At 40.0% G+C, this 19,872-nt stretch overlaps 4 protein-coding genes across 4 annotated transcripts; all 4 read left to right on the forward strand.

The window, feature by feature from the left end:
- The first annotated feature begins 8,217 nt into the window (after positions 1 to 8,217).
- On the forward strand, positions 8,218 to 9,456 carry LOC108138688. Its single transcript, XM_017261035.2, has one exon. The coding sequence runs from the start codon at positions 8,419 to 8,421 to the stop codon at positions 9,208 to 9,210; it is 792 nt and encodes a 263-aa protein (XP_017116524.1). The 5' UTR covers positions 8,218 to 8,418; the 3' UTR covers positions 9,211 to 9,456.
- Positions 9,457 to 10,630: 1,174 nt separating this feature from the next.
- Positions 10,631 to 11,985, forward strand: LOC108138647 (COP9 signalosome complex subunit 1b). The gene has a single exon (XM_017260987.2). The coding sequence runs from the start codon at positions 10,733 to 10,735 to the stop codon at positions 11,882 to 11,884; it is 1,152 nt and encodes a 383-aa protein (XP_017116476.1). The 5' UTR covers positions 10,631 to 10,732; the 3' UTR covers positions 11,885 to 11,985.
- A 1,725-nt stretch (positions 11,986 to 13,710) lies between these two features.
- LOC108138649 (outer mitochondrial transmembrane helix translocase) lies at positions 13,711 to 15,183 on the forward strand. Its single transcript, XM_017260988.2, has one exon. The coding sequence runs from the start codon at positions 13,852 to 13,854 to the stop codon at positions 14,992 to 14,994; it is 1,143 nt and encodes a 380-aa protein (XP_017116477.1). The 5' UTR covers positions 13,711 to 13,851; the 3' UTR covers positions 14,995 to 15,183.
- Positions 15,184 to 16,873: 1,690 nt separating this feature from the next.
- On the forward strand, positions 16,874 to 18,162 carry LOC108138608 (transmembrane protease serine 12-like). The gene is made up of 5 exons (XM_017260897.2): positions 16,874 to 16,892; positions 16,972 to 17,169; positions 17,231 to 17,276; positions 17,336 to 17,496; positions 17,621 to 18,162. The coding sequence occupies exons 1-5, from the start codon at positions 16,874 to 16,876 to the stop codon at positions 18,055 to 18,057; spliced, it is 861 nt and encodes a 286-aa protein (XP_017116386.1). The 3' UTR covers positions 18,058 to 18,162.
- Positions 18,163 to 19,872: the final 1,710 nt, after the last annotated feature.

Consider the following 19,872-nt stretch of genomic DNA (forward strand, 5'->3'; position numbering starts at 1 on the left):
TAATAGTATTGAGCTTAAGGGTAAATTTTCTTTTTTCAAATTTTCATTTTCACAGTATGATGATTTAAAATGTATAACAATAGACACAAAAACCCAAAAATAATACACTTACTTTAGAGCCGAATAAAACCTTAGTGTTATTTAAAAAAATATCTTTTAATAAACGAGAAGCTAATAAAAAAAGGTTCTTAGGAGCTGTTTGGTTTTGTCTTATGAAATATATTTTAAATTCACTTCGTCTTTTCCTTTAAATTTTTTGTACGACAGCACTGAACAAAATGGTAAGTTTTTCCTTTTTCTCATTACATAAGTTTTGTTGGCTGCATGGCAGATGTTAAGTGTCATTAAATACCATCGCACAATGGATGCAGCTGCATGTACGTACAGTGGTGCCTTGAAAAGTTTTATTAAATTAAAAATATACAACACACGCAATACAAAAACAAAAAAATTGGGTTGGAAGGCAGTTTGTAAATCATTTATTAGGAAGGTGTTTTAATTAACTGGCCTGAAAGATACACATATGTTAGTCGTCAAGTCAGATTTAAAAAGTTGGTTCTAAAAGTATGTACTGTTAAAATACTCGTTTTAAGAATTTTCTGTTTAACGGCTGATTAAGTATTAATGCAGTCAGATTAGACAGGATCCGGAAACGGCTAATGCCTCTGTTTAAACAAGGTCCAGTCCGAGTGGCCAAACTCTGGTAAAGGCAGCTCATATATAAATCGATTTCCACCGGCAGCAAACAAATTCCATTTCCGAGGGCCAACTAATACTGGAGTCTAGCCTGTCTTAGCCATAAAGCAGCAAACATTTTCTGAAAAACAAAAAAATAAATAGGAAAGTTGATAGTGGACGAGAAAGAGGAGATCAGAACAGGAATTCTCCTAACTGGGTTCAGCTGCTGGCATCCAATCCATTTGGTTATCTGGCAATGCACTTCACAAAAAATAGTGGGTTAAGCTTTGAAAGGGGCAGCCATGGCTGCTACAATAAGCGGAATGCAGTGAACTGCAAAACATACAACTTCATGGTTATTTTGCTCTTTAGTTAGCTGCCATATTTTTCTATTTTCCCTTTCCTCTGAACCCCTCTTGTCCTGGTCTTCCGAATACCGAACTAGGGGCGGTTCCGACGCCCACCTAACAAATATCAACTAAAATAGCTCTATATATTGTTGAGATAATAAAAAACCAGCAAGGTTCGCTTGAAGAGCCCAGACAACAGTTGTAAGCGCTGGAACCTGGGGTCCTGCGGAAGCTAAACAGCTTATATCCTGCATTGTGTTCAAGTCTCCACACTTTGCTAGTTCCAGTTTAATGAACTCCAAATTTAGTTTAAATAAACAGATTGTTAGGGGGAAATAACAATACTTAAGAATATATTTAAGAGTGTGCGACAATATGTTTTGTATTCCGAAATTCCGTGGAAATCATTCCCAAACTCGATGTTTTTTTCATTGCATACTTTTGGGAACAATTTTAAGTATTTTTACTTGTTAATTGGCTGTCGAGAAATCAATGAACTGACTAGTCGCTCAACGAGCTTATGCGAAAATAATATGAAAGCTTAGAAAATCAAAATGTAAATAAGCTTGCAAAATTCCTGTACAAAATGGCGTTTATTAAAGACTTTGGTCGACACTGGACTTTCAGTCTGCACTTAATTTCAACTACCAATGAAGCAGATTCGATTGTTTAATGACCCTTGATTGCAATAAGCCAATTTGCAATAGGAAGGTGAAGCTAAAATGCTCTGCATTTAAATTCAAAATGCGGAATAAGTTCATTAGCATTAAAGTGAAAGAGCGGTGGAGTTGGGTGACTGCAATTTTCCGCATTGAGCTGCAAATACTGGACTGAACCTTTTTTACTCTAATTGGAGTTAATGTAACATTTATGCTTATGCAACCATATTTTAATTTCCTTTGCAATAGGCTTTGTCACGTTCAGCATGGCTATTTCCAATCGAGTTTGTACTAAAATCACCGTGATTATTAAGACGATTTTTGTTGGTACAAGTAGTCATTTTGAGCAACTGCCCTTTATTGAATAACCCTTGCATAATTGACTTCAACGACGTAGATAGCAAGTCTGGTTGTTTTAGCCCCGAACGGAAAGTAGATCAAAGTGACTTGATTAGGCCGTGGACACAAAAGCCGTTGACAAGAGATAAACCTTTGACTTGGCCCTGGATTTCAGCCCCGTTTTCCAGCTACAATGCAGTCTGCAGCTAAGTGGGCGTGCCCGGCTTGTAATAACTCACGCCTTTTGACACAGATTAAACCGGCATAAAGACAATGCCGGGATAAGGAAACTGCAACGATGACGAGGACAGAAACAAACTTGGCCAAAGGATTGGCACTGCTATAGCCGGACCCCTCTCGCATGTGCCCATGTGCGTATGTGCGTGTGTGGGTGGGTGGCTTGTATAAATGTTAGCCCTTATTGTTTGCCGGGCTGGCCATGCAGGCAGCACATATCACGAGGCGACCAGACAATCAGCCACCCTCCTTTGCGTATGTGTGTGCTCCATAGCCAGCTCATTCAAGCCAGTCTGCTGCTCATCTTCATTGTAGATGACAGCTCCCATTGTCCTGGGCCGACTCCTGCAGCGTCAGCAGCTGCACTTTTAGCCGCCCGAGAAGAGAGCGCTCAGATCAGGCAGTACAGTACCCATTTTCCACTGCGCCGGGCGAGTAATCCTTACATATTTCCCCATTAACTTGTTCTTTTTGTTTTTTAAGCCCTTGCCTTTGTCCCTCGCATGACTTATACATTTGCAAATATTCATAATCTATTACGAAAAGAAACAAAAATTTTCAATGAATAATTAAGAAATTTAATAAATATACAGATAGCTTGGCAGAGTACGGTATTAAAATATTGGGTTTCAAAATTCCAATTAGCTTGGGGCAGATATTCTCGAACTGTTGAAAAATCACTTGGAAGTGAATTTTCCTGCTGTTTGTGCTTGTTGTTTTATTGCAGTTGGTTTTGTTCAGACAGCGCTATGCATAATATACATTTTACTCAAAACGCATCGACTGAAGGGAAAATTCTATGCATTTTATATCGTGCCAGAGGGCATTCGTACGATGAGTGTAAGTACAGTACAAGCAGCATACAAATTATATGTATGCAGATGGAAGTTTCATTTTGCCATACACACGCGAAAAGTCAGCTCTTGTGTGGACCCATCGTCACTCACCTTGGTTCCTCAATTGGTGCGTGGCAAAGAATTCATCATGTAAATAGGGTTAGCGAATGAAGTCACTCCGACAAGACTTCCCTAATGCATAATATATTCGATGTCTGCTTTGGAAAAGACAAATTTTATGCATCAATTGCAAATTCTGGGCGCGGCACGAATCTATCGAGAAAAAAAATTTTAGGTATTCTTAAATAAACATCAAAGTATTCTTGTAAGTCTGCACTGATAAAAAATAGGGACACGGTCTTTGAAATGAAGTTTAAGAAATTCCTTTTTATAATTATTAATTATAGATAAATAATAATAATTCATAAATTGGGTATTTACACTGAAAGTGGGAAGTCTTAACACAAACTTTTTATGCTTAACTATAGACCACTAGTGAATAATTTAAATTTTTAACTAGAACATAATTTCCAAGAAAGAGCCCCGATAACATTGAAATCCTTTTTCTTCTATAATTTAGTAGGTATTTTTAAGTTCAATTCTATTTGAAGCCCTATTAGCAGAGCTCAATTAAATTTGACTATTAAAAGGGTGTAGGATTTCTGCTTCTTTACTTACAAAGATTATTGTACGTATTTTTTAATTTAATATCACAGCGTTTGGATAAATGAAATATGAGCCTTAGTAGGTTGTTGATTTCGGTTTTCATAATTTACCCCTCATCCAACCGAGGGGACATTGAAAATATTCAGAACCACATGCAGCTTTCGGAGGAGGACGGCCGAGTTGCTGTTGCAATTTCTGTTTTGAAATTGGCTTATTTAGGTATTTTTTATGCGCTCGACATTCAACGTCGACCGTGCTCCGCTGCAGGCGCTTGTAGTCCCTGGCCTTTGTTTTGTAATTGTTTCGAAAGTGGGCGGTAACGAGGGAGCGGCGGGATACAGTAGGCGGCGAAAGTTAACGTCATTGTCGTTTCCGAACTCGGCGACGTTGGGTCGTTGTCGTTGGGCCAAAAGAAGAAGGACGACATTAGCGGCAACTGTTTTGAGTGCTGCTTCCTGCCGGTCTGTTCTTTATCGTTCCTATATAGCTCTATGGCCAACCATCCACAGCCACTCACTACCACCCACTGGCCGCTTTCAAGTGGCATTCGAGTGGCAGCCATTGTGCAGCATTATGATGAAAGTTTGTGTCGCAAAATGCAAATATTTGAAAGGTAATTGAATTTGAACTTTGCTGCTCATCGTCCTCGCCTCCCAGTTAGCTACTCGGGCTGCCTGTTTTGGTGTATGTCAGGTGTACAGTGCCAAAATAAATTCGGTCTTTAACATTAGTTTATTTAATATTTTCTATTCATTTCAAAATTATTTATTTTTTTACTCAAACTTTATTAACTTTTATCCCTATCATGCATTAATATTCCCTTTTAAATTGACTTTATCTTAATATCAGCAGATGATCCTGTTGTTTTAAAAAATGCATAATTTTAAAATTGATTAATTAATTAATAATACTTTTTTATTAATTTATGATACAATACATTTTTTATAATAAATGTTTATTTTTTCACCTTATGTATTTCAAATTTGTAAATTAATTCTAATGATTATTTTATTAACTTTCAATAAATCGAAGAAAGCAAGGGGACACTCTAATTTTATTTTAAGTGAAGAAAAGGAGGCTTTAAGTGTCTGAAATCGCGCATGCAATGGCATTAAAGCTCCGATGGTAAATATTTGACAAACAGCTTACATGTTTTATTTACTCAAGCTGAATGGTCAACACAGCACAAAGCCTAAAGAGCACTCTCTCTATCGCACCTTCTCGGTACTGGTTGGCTGTCTCTGTCTGGCACTCATTTGTTTGTTGTACAAATTATATATAAAATTTGCACACTCATGAGGGCATTCAATTTCCATGTTTTCGAGTGCAAATGAAACTCTATACCAGGCTGGGAAGTACATCTGACCCCTTGCTCTTCCCTTGCCTATGTGCCCACTTTTGGGGCATGCCGCAGGTGCAGTGAACGATAAATTTTGTTGAAAATAAACAATTATTTGGACATGATTGGCTTGTTGCCGGCCATTTTTTGAGTTGTCTGTTCAACTTGTATCTGAATTTAGCCTTTGTTTATAACTAATTGCCTTGATTGGACCAACAAATATAGGTATTAACAAGAAAAGAAGCAAACTTTGGCAAGTCGAAGTTCATATACATTTGCAGATATTGCCATGGGAGCTTTAATGTTATAGTCGACCGTTTTTGATGAAATTATATACTTATACCTATTTTTTCATTTATTTTTCCGATTGTTCCTATGCTATAGTCGACCGATCTGGCTCGTTCCGACTTATGTACTACCTGCAATAGAAAGACAACTTTTGGGAAAGTTTCATGCAGATATATTTAAAGCTGAAAGACAAGCTTGCGTAGAAACGGACGGACGGACAGAAAGACGGTCTTTGCAGAAAAGTGGCCTAAAACCTTCAGTTCTAAATCCATAACTTTTATTTCACGCATCCGATTTCAAAGTTGTATATCTTCATAGTCTTGCGGCTTAATCCTCTAAAAATTTGCATTTAAATTTTGGTTTGAAAGTTTGGGATGATATTTTTACGACATAGCTCCTTAATTAAATTCCGAAAAAAATAATTTTAAAAAAGGTACCAAAACCTTCAGTTTTAATTCCATAACTTTTCTAACAATCATCCGATTTCAAAATGGCATATCTTTAAAGTATTGGGGCTTCAGTCTCTAAAACTCTGCGTTTAAAATTTGGTTTGTAATTTCGGGTCGTTTTTTTTGTCATTTTTATGATGTAACCCCTTTCTAAATATCCGAAAAAATGGTCTTTGCAGAAAAGTGATCAAAAACCTTCAGTTCTAAATCCATAACTTTTATTTTACGCATCCGATTTTAAAGTGATATATCTTGAAAGTCTTGTGGCTTAATCCTCTAAGAATTTGCATTTAAATTTTGGTCTGAAAGTTTGGGTTGATATTTTTACGACATAACTCCTAAGTTAAATTCCGAAAAAAAATTTAATTCCATAACTTTTCTTGCAAACATCCGATTTTAAAATGGCATATCTTTAACGTATTGGGGCTTCAGTCTCTAAAACTCTGCGTTAAAAAATTGGTTTGTAATTTCGGATCGATTTTTTGTCATTTTTATGATGTAACCCCTTTCTAAATATCCGAAAAAAAATCCATAACTTTTATTTCACGCTTTTTCTTTCAAACGGACGGACAGACGGACGGACTGACAGACATGGCTAGATCGACTCTCCTCCTCTCAAGAAATGTCTCCTTCACTGCGTTGCTTACCTGTGACTGAAATTATATACCATCTGCAAGGGTATAAAAACCTTTTTACAACATTTAATTGAAAACATATATCATTTGTATGAAATGTGTATACTAGCACAAGCACTGGGATCTTAAAATCCTTAACCTTTTATTTTTACATTTTTTTTATTTGAAGAATCAAATTGTTTTCTGTAGTTATTGTTATTAAAGGCAGACCCAAACTTAATTAGCCCAACAAGAAATCTCTTTCTTTCCCACTCATTCTCTATGTTGTGGTCTACTCCTCTGAAGATGATTCTGGAGGCGTGGCAGCCACTGTCTGGTTGGTTTCTTGAACCGCGTCAAAGACAATAAATTGGAGTGCAAAAAGTGGAAGCTTTCTTTTACTCTTCGCTCCGCTCCTGAGTCATCTTTTGTTTGTGTTAATTTCCTGTGGTGGGAAAAAACGGAACAAGAAAGAAATTGAAATATAATTAAATTTTCTCACAACGACAGGCTTTTAACTAAAATAGATGCACTTCTTAAGAGAATAATAAAGGCAGTGGTCTCACTTGGGGAAATATAAATATCTATAGTCTTTTAGCAAAACTTTTAAAGTTATAAAATTTTTTTATTTGAATTTTTAGCTATCGCGACCTGTCCGTTGCACAATGACTTTTGATTAAAAGTGGCCCGGATTGATGGCTGAAAGACGCGAAATTCGTTGCCTCCAGTCTATGACAATCAAAGTCGAGCATGCCTCACAATTGACAAGAAATCGAGAGGACGCCGGCCAGTGGACTGGAGTGGAGTGTGTGCCCCAGAAAACGCTGGCATCGTTTTCAGTTTTTGTCGGCGCGTACAAATTTCTAATTTCATTAAAATTTGTTCAAAGGGCTGATGGCGAAAGGCGGGTGTTGGATGGTTGGATGGTTGGATGTTGCAGCCCAGACGTTGACAGACACAAATCGACACAATAGACGTCAAACGCAGGCGTGTGGAGGTGGGTGTGGCGGTGGGCGGGCGTTTGTGGGTGGGGCAGCTTTTGGCAATCAAAGAGCTCCGATCAAAGTGGAAAATCGATTTTAATTGCAATCTAGGCGCAAAGCCTCGGCGCTCGATTAGCGGTCGAAGTGGGTGAGTGTGTGAGTGTTTGACAACCAATGGGCATTAAATGGCCGTGGCAGGTCAGCCCTTGGTCCAGAGAATGAGTTTTTCCCCGTTTTCTCGTATGGATATATGGACTCCGATTTTTGATGCTGTCTGTGATTTTTTGACATGATTTGGCAGACATGTTAAACTTTGAGATTTGAGATCCAGGCCAATATAGCAACATTGTGTCAATGGTTTTACAAAATTACAAAAATTATTAGCATTCCTTCTTTTTGACGGTTTTGCAAAATTATAAAATATTAGTTTTTCCGCTTAATAATGACTAATGTTGGGAACGAAGATTTCGTCTTAAAATGTGGACGTTGGACTCATATAGATAAAGTTTAGAAAATTAAGAACGAAATTCAGTTTTATATCAAACATAAACAATAGAACCTTAAGTTGGCAAGGTATAAAGTTCAGTAATAGTTGTTACAGAAATAAATCAATAAATTGTACATACATATTTCAAATAATAGTACAACCTTGTTTTATCTTACAAAATTGAACTTAATCCACAATTCTCAAAACTTTTGCCCATAGTGCACTGGGAATGAGTTCGAAACACCCATGAGATTTGTTTCAGTCGAGGTGTCAGTGCTTTTGCCACCACAACGACTGCCTCCAAATCAGTCTTCCTAACAGCTTCAAAGCGAGCACATCAAAAACCAAAAATGAAGCGAGAGTAATAGTGTTTAAGCGAAAGTTTTCTCAATTCGCTTTACCATTTTGACCTCAAAATTGACTCGTTCTAATCAACTGACCACACCGTTCTTTCCCCTCGGAATAGTACCAATCACAATCGATCAAAATTACGATGCTTTCGAAGAGCAAGACGCTGTGTTCAATGTCGCATGTGCTGCAAAAGCAGGTGTCCAGCATATTATTGTCCTGTCGCCAGTTCAACAAGGAGTCTGAGGGCAGTCTGTACTCGCCGGATGGCTGGGAGCATGGACTCCCGAAGATACCGACCGAGCCGCGCAAGGACCTCAAGCCAAGGGAGCCGAAGGACAAGACCAAGGTGTACGATGCCTGCTGGCAGTCGATGCGCCGCACCGAGTACAAGTGCAGGTCGGACCCCGAGTTCAATGTGCACGCCTTCATAGATGCCCGCAAGCACTGCCTGGCAGATCCCTGCGCCACCGATGTCCTGTCCCTGGACCTCACCCACTACAAGCCCTCGGACATGGGCAATCGCTGCTATCCGCGCACCTGGTCCGAGTGCGTGGTCAAGCGGCGCAAGCGCAAGGCCCACTGCGTTCCAATTCCACCGCCGATGCCGCGACGCCAGCGCAAGGACACCAAGGCCTGCTGCCCCGACATGTGCGTTTTGGGCCGGCTGGACCTCAAGCTCACCAAGCCCTGCCAACTGATGAAGTCCACCGCCTGTCCGCGCTTCAAGATGCCCAACTGCTGCGTGGCCGCCCGCAATCCGCCCAAGTGCCGTCGTCCTTTCAGACGATGTGGCAGCCGGCGAAAGACCAAGTATCCCAGTTTCTCCGAGTGCTGTAAGGATCCCTTCCCGGATGACCGGCCCATCGAGTGCAACTGCCTGCTCCGGCCGGCCATCTGTGACATGTGGCGGTACTATCGCCGAAGGAACAGCTAGCCAAACCTTCTGCTTACCACTTCCTTTATACCGAATTGGACATTTTTCCATTGCCTTTCCGCTTTTATTTAGTTCTGACTATGAAAATTGTTTCGTTCAGATGCCTACCGCTGACTTGAAGATCTGAGCCTTAAATATAAAAGCGTGTTATCCTTCAATCCACCAAGGGAAAATTTTCTAAAATTTTCACGTTCTGCAGCTATTTTGATTTCTATAAAATAAACTGTCAAATTGATTTAAGATCAAGTAGATTATTTGCGTTGTTTAAGCCTTATTTGTGCCAAAAAATAGTTTAATAGTTGTATCGGAGCCAGTAAAAATAAACATTCTTAATATTCATTAATTAAAATACATTTTCAAGCAAGTAACGATGAAACATTTTCATTTAGGCATTTCCCAAAACATTCAATCACAAAAATCTATTTCAGACTACCGATGCATTTTTTTTCAGATAAGTAATATAACCATTCATTTGACTTTTACGTGTAGGTGTAAATTGATGTGATTCTGCTAAAGACATTTGGTAGCCGCCTGGTCTGACATGCTCGCAACATGCAATATGCAACAGCCCGTACGCGAATCTGTATCTGCAGATTGTCCGAAATGGTTACAATGCCCGGGAAATAACCAAATTCCATTACACAGATACAAATCAAATTGGCAAAAGGCATTGAAAGGGATCTTACGAGGGTTGGCTAGAAGTGGGGAGAATATGCAAAAATCAAATTACCAGAACTTGAGAAATCGCAGACATCAGAGACCCATAAATCAGTGAGCGAAAGGAGGGAAATCGAAACGAACATTTATAAGAAATTGTTACCGCTAGTTAACGGTTTATTGATGCGTCGCTTTTGGCTGAATTTATTGGCCTGGTCGTTGGTCTTTCGCTTCCTCACGCAAATGCAAAATGGCCAAATCCGAACAGGAGGAAAATCGTGCAAAAGTTCTGAATTGATTTGGCTCTTAGGCGCCTCATTCAAATGGCCAACTGATTTGCCAACTCTTTCCATACAGCTTTTGATTTTAAAGCCAAGAAAAACTGAAATTCAAAAAAATATTTGTAAGGATTGGTGCGGAAGCATTTAAAAGCTCAATTTATTAGAAATTAAATTTGGTAATTTTACCAGCGGAGATTAAAATAGTTGGAATTGTTTGTTGAAAAACACATTTTTGATAAGCCTTTAAGCTCTTAACATTACCTTAGATTTTCTATAAATTTTTGATTTACCTTAATTGATTTACTTTTAACGATTATTAAATTAAAATTCAAAATATCCAATGATTCTCTTCTGTTTTTTTTTGTACAAGAAAGTTTCTCTAAGCAGAAGCAAATAAAATACCTTTCAATTGATTTGTTTGCAGTTATATGGCTATATATGGATATTGATTAGTGATATATACCCTAGATTGTAAACATCTCAGAGCACTCTTCTCACACAATCACAAAGTTTTGGACACTGCCAAGATAAAATTTCCAAGTTCGTAAACAACTTGCCAACTTATTTCCCCTCAGAAACCGCCGATGTCCGACAGTCCTGGTATTTTCTTTGATACATTGACGATTTCGGGCTCGGTGGACGATGATGTGACCAAGGGGACCAAGTTGCATCTGCCCAGCTACGCCGATCGATACACCGACATCCCTCGTCTCATCCGCTTGAAGTTCATAGCCCAGGTGTGTCCGCAACTGAGGGTTCCTGCCCTCGAACTGGCCATCGATCATGTGAAGACCACCTACAATGTCAAGCTATACGACGAGCTCTACAAGACGCTCTGTGTTGCGGTGGACAGGACATCTCTGAAACGGCTGGAGGCGAACGGAGAAGAGTGTTCTGCCCCAAATGGCAACGAGGCCAGCACTTCGAGTGGCAGGGGGCGAATCGCTGTGCCCTATGACTCCTATTGGGTGGAGGACAACACCATGGAGGCCACTCTGATGCTGCAGGAACTGGATGCCGAGCTGAATTTCAAGAAATCGAATTCGGGCAGCGCCTATGTGCGACGCATTCTGGAGGAGATCGGGGATCATTACGAGAAAAGTGGCAACCTGCAGATGGCAGTCAAGTTCTACGCTCGAGCCAGGCCCTACTGTACCAGCAGCGACAATGTGATCATCATGTTCCGCAATCTGATCAGGGTGTCCATTTACATGGAGAACTGGTGGCACGTACTGACCTACGTCGACGAGGCCAAACAGTATGCCTTTGGCTTCGAGAACCTGGCCCGGGAAGTTCCGGCTCGCTTAAGCTGCGCCGCCGGCTTGGCCAATATGGGCCTTAAGATCTACAAGTCCGCCGCCCAGTACTTCCTGAACACTCCATTCGGGCGCTATGAGTACGACAAAATCGTGGCCCCCGAGGATGTTGGCTACTATGCCGGACTCTGCGCCCTAGCCACTTTCGATAGGGAGAAATTACAGCTGCGCGCCATCAACTCCGAGCCGTTTAAGCCCTTTTTCCAACTCTCGCCAAATATGTGGACCATTTTGGCCAAGTTCTGCGAGGGGCAGTTTGACATTTGTGCGCAACTGCTGCGCGAAATCGAGGCTTATGTCCGGCTGGATGTCTATCTGTCGCCCCATTTGGACACGCTATACGATATGATCATGGGCAGACTGCTGAAGAAGATGGACAGGAAATTAATGACAGACTCTGTGAAAAGGTATAAATCGTGAAATAGGCTTTATTTATTAGAAAGTACTCATAAAACCAACGTTCTATTTACTCCATTTGAGACCGATTCCATTGCAATAAAAAGTCTTACTTCAATAAAATAGCTTTAGTCATGTATTGCATACTGGTAGAAATTTACTAAAAATTTAAGTGATTTAAGAGTTATTTGTTTTTTTTTTAGTTTTTATATCGGCATTGGCAATGCTCTATGCATACCAAACAATCTCCAGATGAAAACTTTATGCCAAGATAGCTCCTTTCTAAGCCCTCCAAAAGTTTACGAGTGAAAGCGGCTTCAGTTTCAGCAACAATATAGGCACGGCAATAACAACAAAAAATATAATTAAATTTTTCGTGTGTTCAGTAGAACGAACGAACGAACTTGGAATCTCACAAAGGAAAGGACGAAGGACGAACGATGACGAAGCCAGGGGTGGTATGCAGTGAAAGGTACTGAGACGGTTGAATCATGAAATATTGCACAGTTGAAGTGATTTTTATGAACTCTTCAAAAGTAGCTCGGAGAAAGGCGCATAGACAGTGGAAGAAGTTGGGCCGTTTGTACAACATAAAGGTTGCCGGCACGCTAACGAGCTTAAAGATGTAGCACAAAGTGCGCACTGAAATTGCATCCATAATGGCGCCCCAGGGAGGTGGCATCATATAATGCCCTTAAGCTCTCCACCTGCATCTCGGCATAGTCATTCACGGATGCCGGTGATTTTCATTGAAAAGCCACGTCCAAGTCTGCGAAATTCAGCTAAGTGGCCAAAGGTCAAGAGCAGATCAGTTTCTAGGGCTCAGAAATGATTGCCCATCTCAATGATTGAGATGAAAATACCTTCTCAACAAGTATTTCAAATAATTTAAGGCAGTTATAATTTGTGGTATGAACAAATACAATGTAAGCCTTAAAGTGCTTTGAAACTGCTCAACTTTAACTGGCTGTATTGTAATTTACCTGTTCATGTGGCAAATAGTCTTAATTTTTGGCCAGGACACTCAAAAGGGAAAATGCTGGATTAAAAAGTAAACAAGAGCTCCCCAATTTTGGGGACGGCCAGAGCCACCTGAGCTGGGAATATGAAAACTATTGGAGGCAAACGTTGCAGCAATGGATGGCGCAGATCCACTTGGTAGTCGTGGAAAACTTCGGCCAGACATTGTGTTGAGTAATTCTTTTGTAATGCGGAAGGAAGCTCAAAACAACACAGTGCACAGCGATTTCCGTGAGAAGGGAACGGGAAAGGGTTTGGATGGAGAAAAAACTTTAAAACAAAGCCAAGAACTGACCTGGGTAAAGGGTGGTAAAGAGTGCTAAAGGGGCTAGCAGATAAATTGCTGCAGTGTTTAGTTAATACTTCTGACCGTCTTACGCCTTGGCCTTTCGTCCTCGGCTGCTGCGTTCAATTCAGCAGGATGCCGAAGGAACTGCGAAGCAGCTAGATACAAGGCACAACGAACAGCAGCTGGCTCGACAAGTTTATCTTTTGTTACATTGACTTCCGCTAAAAGATACTAAACTAGAAAACATTCTTCTCCGCCTTCCATTCACTCTTTTCTGTTTTATTTGCTGGCGTTTCTTACAGGTTAGCGTCAAAATTCTGGAGAAGAAGCAGGGGCGAGCAGGAAAAGTTAAGCAGAAATTAAAACGCTGGCTGCTCAGTTATCCACATTGTTAGAAATAGCCGATATTGCATCAATCAATTTAGTTAATTCTATAGTTTACTAATCAAAAAAATGTTTAATTTATGAGTTACGGAGTTCAATCAAGTTAGCTTATCTATTGACAAGGCCAGCTTTAAATAATAGTTATGATTATTTTTCTTTGTTAAATTACAATTTGGCGAAATCATATAAAAGCTTATTACAAATTTAGTTAAGTCCCAGGAGCCATTCTGTCGTTTGCACTTTGATTTGACATTTTAGAATTGACATTCTCGTCCGACAAAAATTGGAGTGTTTAAAAATGGACTCGCCGGACGGATCGCGTGGCCACATCCTGGGCATAGTGGCGCGGATGTGCGCGGTGACGGCCATTACCTACTACAGTGCCAAGTGGTTGATCGGCGCACTGGATCCCAACAGCAAGGTGCGCAAAAAGGCCAAACAGTTGGCGGAGCAGCAGCTGCGCAAGCTGAACTCGGCGGCCTGTGGTGCGGCCCAAAATTTGCGGAGCCGTGACTTTAACGAGCACGAGATGGTGATCGCCTCCCATCTGGTGGCCCCCGAGGACATCGATGTCAGTTGGTCGGATATAGCCGGCCTGGATGTGGTCATTCAGGAGCTGAGGGAGACGGTGGTGCTGCCGATACGCCACCGCGAGCTCTTCCGCCGCTCCCAATTGTGGCGGGCGCCCAAGGGCGTCCTGCTGCACGGACCGCCAGGATGTGGCAAGACTCTGATTGCCAAGGCCATGGCCAAGGATGCTGGCATGCGGTTCATCAATCTGGACGTGGCCGTGCTGACGGACAAGTGGTACGGCGAAAGCCAAAAGCTAGCCACTGCCGTCTTTACGCTGGCCCAAAAGCTTCAGCCCTGCATCATTTTCATAGACGAGATCGACTCCTTTCTGCGCATTCGCGGCACCGGGGATCATGAGGCCACCGCCATGATGAAGACCCAGTTTATGCTGCAGTGGGACGGCCTGATGAGCAGCACCAACGGTTGTGTCCTCGTCCTGGGGGCCACCAATCGGCCGCAGGACCTCGACAAGGCCATCCTGCGCCGCATGCCGGCACAATTCCACATCGGAGTGCCGCGCGACAGCCAGCGACAGGCCATTCTTCAGCTGATCCTGCAGAGCGAGCAGCAGCATCCTTCGGTCAATCTGATGGAGCTGGCACGGCTCACGCCTGGCTTCTCGGGATCCGATCTCCGAGAGCTGTGTCGCCACGCCTCCATGCACCGCATGCGGCAGTTCATGCGCGAAAAGCTGAACACTGGCGATGACGCGTTTGAGGAGGACTTCGAGGCGAAGGACCAAAGCTGCCTCGACTGCGAGCAGTTGCAGCTGCACATGGAAGACCTGCTCAAGTCGCTGACCGCCATGAAGATATCAAAGTTTCAGGCGCACAACGCCTTCATCGAAAAGGATCTGGACTTGGACTGAGCTGGCTGAATACAAATTAAAAATTGCTGACAATAAAAGCTGCATGTTCTTGAATCAATCTATTGAGGATAAATTTGCAGTTTCCCTGTTCGAAGTGTTAACAAATCAAACAATAGTTTTATCGAATGTGCGAAAATAAAGCAAATATGTGAATTTTAACAGTAATTAAGCTGTTAAACTTAAACAAAATATATATTTTATTTATCTCACTGCCAAAGCTGCATTTTTTTGCATTGCTTATGTATTAGCATCTGGCTAGTTCTGGTTTACGGAATCACCAACTCTATACCTCCTTGGCCCATCCAATCCAGCTACTTACTATACCCCACACTGTCAGCCAGACCAATATTTTTCACATTTCATGGCATGCATGAAGAGTTTTTGCATCCATGAAGGGCAGCGAGAAATCTGAAAAAAAAAGACTGGAAACAGGAGCGACTATGAAAGAACAGCAGCAGGACAGTGGCAACAAAAACTCAAAATAACAACGGCTACGGCAGCAACAACAAAAAATCTTTTATGTAAAATTGAATATTCATAAGTTGTTTCACAGAAGCGGCAGTGGCAGAAGCCTAACTATGGGCCTCAGCCTCCGCCTCGTTTCCTTCTGCAATACCCTCGCCAATGGTGTTTTTATTTTTATGCACCAGGCATTCTGAAAGGAAGAACTTAATTAAAAAATCCTGTAAATGTAAAAAAATACGTTGGTAATGAAGTAGTAAAGTTTATTATTCATTATTTTCTTTTATTTGAAGTTACTGATGCCATTTCATTGTGCCCGTATAAAATAATACTTGTTATTATTAAAATATGCAATATTGTTTGATTAAATACTTAGTAATAGAGAGACTTTCAAATAGCCTAGTTCCTTTCTTACCCAATTTTAAAATTACATTTATTACATACATTTATTTTTTCAAATTATATTTTTTACTTTATTTCTTACGAATTGTCTTGAGTACTCAAATGTTAATGGGTTTCTTCTTGGTAGGTTCTACAAATTGAGTCTCAAAACCTAAGCAGTTTATACGATAATAAATAATTAATAACAATATATGTTATTAAACATTATAAGTAGCATAAATATATATTTTATTTTTAACGTTCTTAAGGGTATTTTCAGCTTCGGTTTTTAAAGTGAAGTCTCCGATTCTTTTTGTTGCTATTGTTTCTACGTTGTACGGGGCAGTTGATTGTTTTTGTGTGTAGTTTTGTTTGGCTGAGTGAACCTGCAGACGCTTCCGTGCCACGCCCCCACCTCTCCCGCCCACGCATACACTTACCAACACGGGAACACTCATGCACATGCAAAAGCTGCCGTTGTTTGCTATTTTGTCATGCAAATTGTATTTATTGCGGCCAAAAACCAACAACAAGAGCTGGGCGCTCAGTTGGGCAGATAGGGGCGGAGACAAGGACGCCCCGCCCCTTGTAATTGTTTGCTATTTGTCACTGTGTGCGTGTGTGGGTAGGAGTGGGGATGGTGGGTGGTAGTTGCGTATGTGTGCTCCATTGTAAACAAGAAAATTGACTGCCGTCGGCGGCCTGTATACTTGGGAACACATTTCCCGGATTCTTTGAGTTTCCCGAAACGCTACGCAGCCCCCGAAACTCAAAACATATTATGTCCCAAAACAAACTATATAATTTTGTGATTAGAAAAATGGAATACGTATCTATAAAAACTACTGATCTTGTGAATTGTGTATTTTGTAAAATAAATTTTGTTGTAAATATTCCAAAGTATTTCTTATACTAATTTTCTTAAAAAATATAGATTCAAGACTGAAAAAATATATATTATGAATATATATAGCTCATATTAATATTCAGATTGTAACTTTGGATTGATAGTCTCGTGTTCCAGCTTTTCGAGATAATGATTTTGCTGGCGGAATGTAAAGCGTGATAAGCGCTATTGTTGATAATATTAAACAGAGTGTTGCGATCGATGGGCAAGCAGTAGCTCAACATAAGCACCAGTAATTGGAATGTCAGCATTAACCAGCCTTTTATTAGTACTTCTCCCCTTTTCGGGATTCTCCCAATTTCTTGACGGGGAGTGTGGAATTCTATCACAACATCAGATAGGAAATAGTTCTTCGAGCCCCTGGATTGCTTTTCTGCACACCACAGATTTGGTATTTGTGTGCGGCGGAACTCTGATTACTAACAGTACGTATATTTTTATACCAGAGGGCAAAATTGTTCTTTAGTGATGTATTCATTTTTACAGAACTGATACTAACTGCAGCTCATTGCGTATCATCCAACGCCCAGCTGTGAGTGACTCCCAGAATCATGAAAAAAATCGCTTTAAATTATTTGTTTCCCTCTGCAGAATAGCTCGCCTGGGGGAGTTTTCGGGAGTCCGTAAAGAAAACTATCCTACATCAGCGGAATATCAAGTAAAAAAATTGTTCAGGCACTCTTTCTACGACATGGATACATATGCCAATGATATTGCCATCCTCGGACTGGCCACATATGTAGTGTACACAGGTGAGTTTTGTTTTACTTGCTCTATGCACAATATCACTATAATTAAGTTTCTCTGGTTTTCTGACTAACAATGTTCAACTGAAAAATAAATATAGAATTCATTGTAGTGAACTCTTGTTCCTAGATAACATCAGACCCATCTGCATTTTATGGGATCCTCTGTGGAAACAGTATATCGACGGCATCCCGGTGCTTAGTGGTCCTGTTTGGGGAAAGCCCGAGAACGATGATGAAGGCAATGGACTCAGGATACTGGACATCTGGCGCCAGCCACCAGAAATGTGTACCAGCGTGTTCGGTACCATATTCACCAACCAATTCTGCGCGGGAAACTCGGAAAGTCATCTGTGCAATGTCGAGTGCAGTAATCCGCTAGGAGCAGTGATTCCTTATAAGAACACCTATCGCTATGTACAGATCGGCATAGCGACCACCAACCAAAAATGCAATACGCCGAGTGTTTACACTGATGTACTGTTCCACATCGACTTTATCATCCGAGTGTGGCGACATTATGACAACGTTCAAGGAGTACCAAACCCAAGCCCAACTCGAGTTTAGACCAATTGGGATCGATAGTTCCAGCTATCGGTACATAGCCAATAACATAGCCAAACAATGATTATATTATAACTGCTAAGCAAATAAACTTAGTCTTAACTCTTATTGACTTAAAAATGCCCATGTGGCAATTATGTATATAATTGTATTAGGTAAAAAATCACACACTTAATTATATACATTTTGTCAACAATATAGCCAATCATAATATTGCCAATTATAATAGAATGCTTTCGGCGTAAACTGATCTAACCGGCTAATTTGATTGTCGCTAAAATTTACGATTATAATGCAGCCAATTTCTTTGACGGCTTTATGTAAATCGCTGTAATAAAAACCGCGCCAGCTGTGTCTGCACGATTGTCTGCTAGAAGCCATAATTGAGCCAAAATAACTTCATGAGAAAGGGTTACCGCAGATGTTTACGTAAATATATTATTTTATTAACTTGTATGCTGGGGCACACTAATATGAGAAATATTATTAAGTCGTTTTGTTAATACCAAAAAAGGAGAGTTAATATTTACATAAATATTTAAGGAATTCCTGTTTTGATTCAACTCAGAACAAATTGAACAAAAAAAAATGGGTTTTTTGTTTCTTTAATTAAATTTATATATTTTCTGTGGTTTATCAGTTGATTTAAATCTCATAAGTCCTCCCGTAAGCTATTTCAATTAAAAATATGCAATTACACAAGCCCTTGCACAATTAACACACTCTTTAAATGACATTTTCTTTGCCTCTTCGCTGTTGATAAACTGAATAATTTATGTAATTTGCTTCACCAACAGACACACTCATGAGCACTTATTGATGACAATTATTTGAAATACTTTTAAGTGAGTGGGCAAAAGTTTATTGAATTAATAATTAACTGCAATTGCGTAATACAAAATTTATTTTATTGCTGTCATCAAGTGACTGGGACGAGCCAACCCATATCTGGCCCCCTGTGAATCATTAAATTATTTTAGTTGCATTCATAATTTAATTGATTTAAATGGAAACGGCGATTTCTCTGTCAATTATCGCACCCCCGTTTAGCACAATATCCCCACAAAATGTGCTGGCTTAGAATAATTGATGACATTTGATATTAATTACACTTTACAATCCAACTTGAAACCCTTGATTGTAAATTGCACATCCTTTTTTTTGACTTTGCATGCCGGCAGCTCTCGAGGCTTTAACTAATTTCATTATTATGCATTAATCATGCACCGCATGTTAATAAATATTAATGTCGCTCGGCCAGCCAGCCAACGGCCAACTGCCAATTTTAGCCCATAAAATTTCCGGAAAATTTTGCATAAAAGTGTACTGATTTATGGCATTGGCCAACAATAAAAAAATCAACAGCTTCATTCAACGAGTAAAGTTGTAAAAAATCGTGCACAAATAGCAATTAATTATTTAGTAATGAAACGCAACTGTTTCGTTTAGCATTGAATCGGCATTTTCATTCCCTAAACAAAATTCAATGTGATGTGTGAAATATAACTTAAAATTTATATTCGAATGTATATTGTTTTTCTACAAAGTAACTCACAAAATGCCCTTTAAACTTATCAAGAAGCGACTTCTAACACTTTTACAAGTATAAAACAAACTATACAAACTATCTTTAAACAAATCTATTGAGATATCTATTGTACCTTTTATTGCGATTGAGAAGAGTATTATTTCGGTGGTTCTTGTGGCCATTTGTTGCATTCGGTACAATACTGGTTGTATCAGTCTCTTGGTCATTAAACGCATCTGTGTCACTGAAAAAAAATGGTTGTAAAACTATAAAACTCCTTTGTAAAGACA

Source organism: Drosophila elegans, unplaced genomic scaffold (genome assembly GCF_018152505.1).
Source record: "Drosophila elegans isolate 14027-0461.03 unplaced genomic scaffold, ASM1815250v1 contig_814, whole genome shotgun sequence".
Classification (NCBI taxonomy): domain Eukaryota; kingdom Metazoa; phylum Arthropoda; class Insecta; order Diptera; family Drosophilidae; genus Drosophila; species Drosophila elegans.

Bases quoted from the DNA above. Each gene is read 5' to 3' on its own strand.
- LOC108138649 (XM_017260988.2), top strand. From the start codon at position 13,852: ATGGACTCGCCGGACGGATCGCGTGGCCACATCCTGGGCATAGTGGCG.
- LOC108138688 (XM_017261035.2), top strand. From the start codon at position 8,419: ATGCTTTCGAAGAGCAAGACGCTGTGTTCAATGTCGCATGTGCTGCAA.
- LOC108138608 (XM_017260897.2), top strand. The intron at 17,170-17,230 runs GTACGTATATTT...TCATTTTTACAG, and splicing joins CGGAACTCTGATTACTAACA to AACTGATACTAACTGCAGCT. The intron at 17,277-17,335 runs GTGAGTGACTCC...TTCCCTCTGCAG, and splicing joins GTATCATCCAACGCCCAGCT to AATAGCTCGCCTGGGGGAGT.
- LOC108138647 (XM_017260987.2), top strand. From the start codon at position 10,733: ATGTCCGACAGTCCTGGTATTTTCTTTGATACATTGACGATTTCGGGC.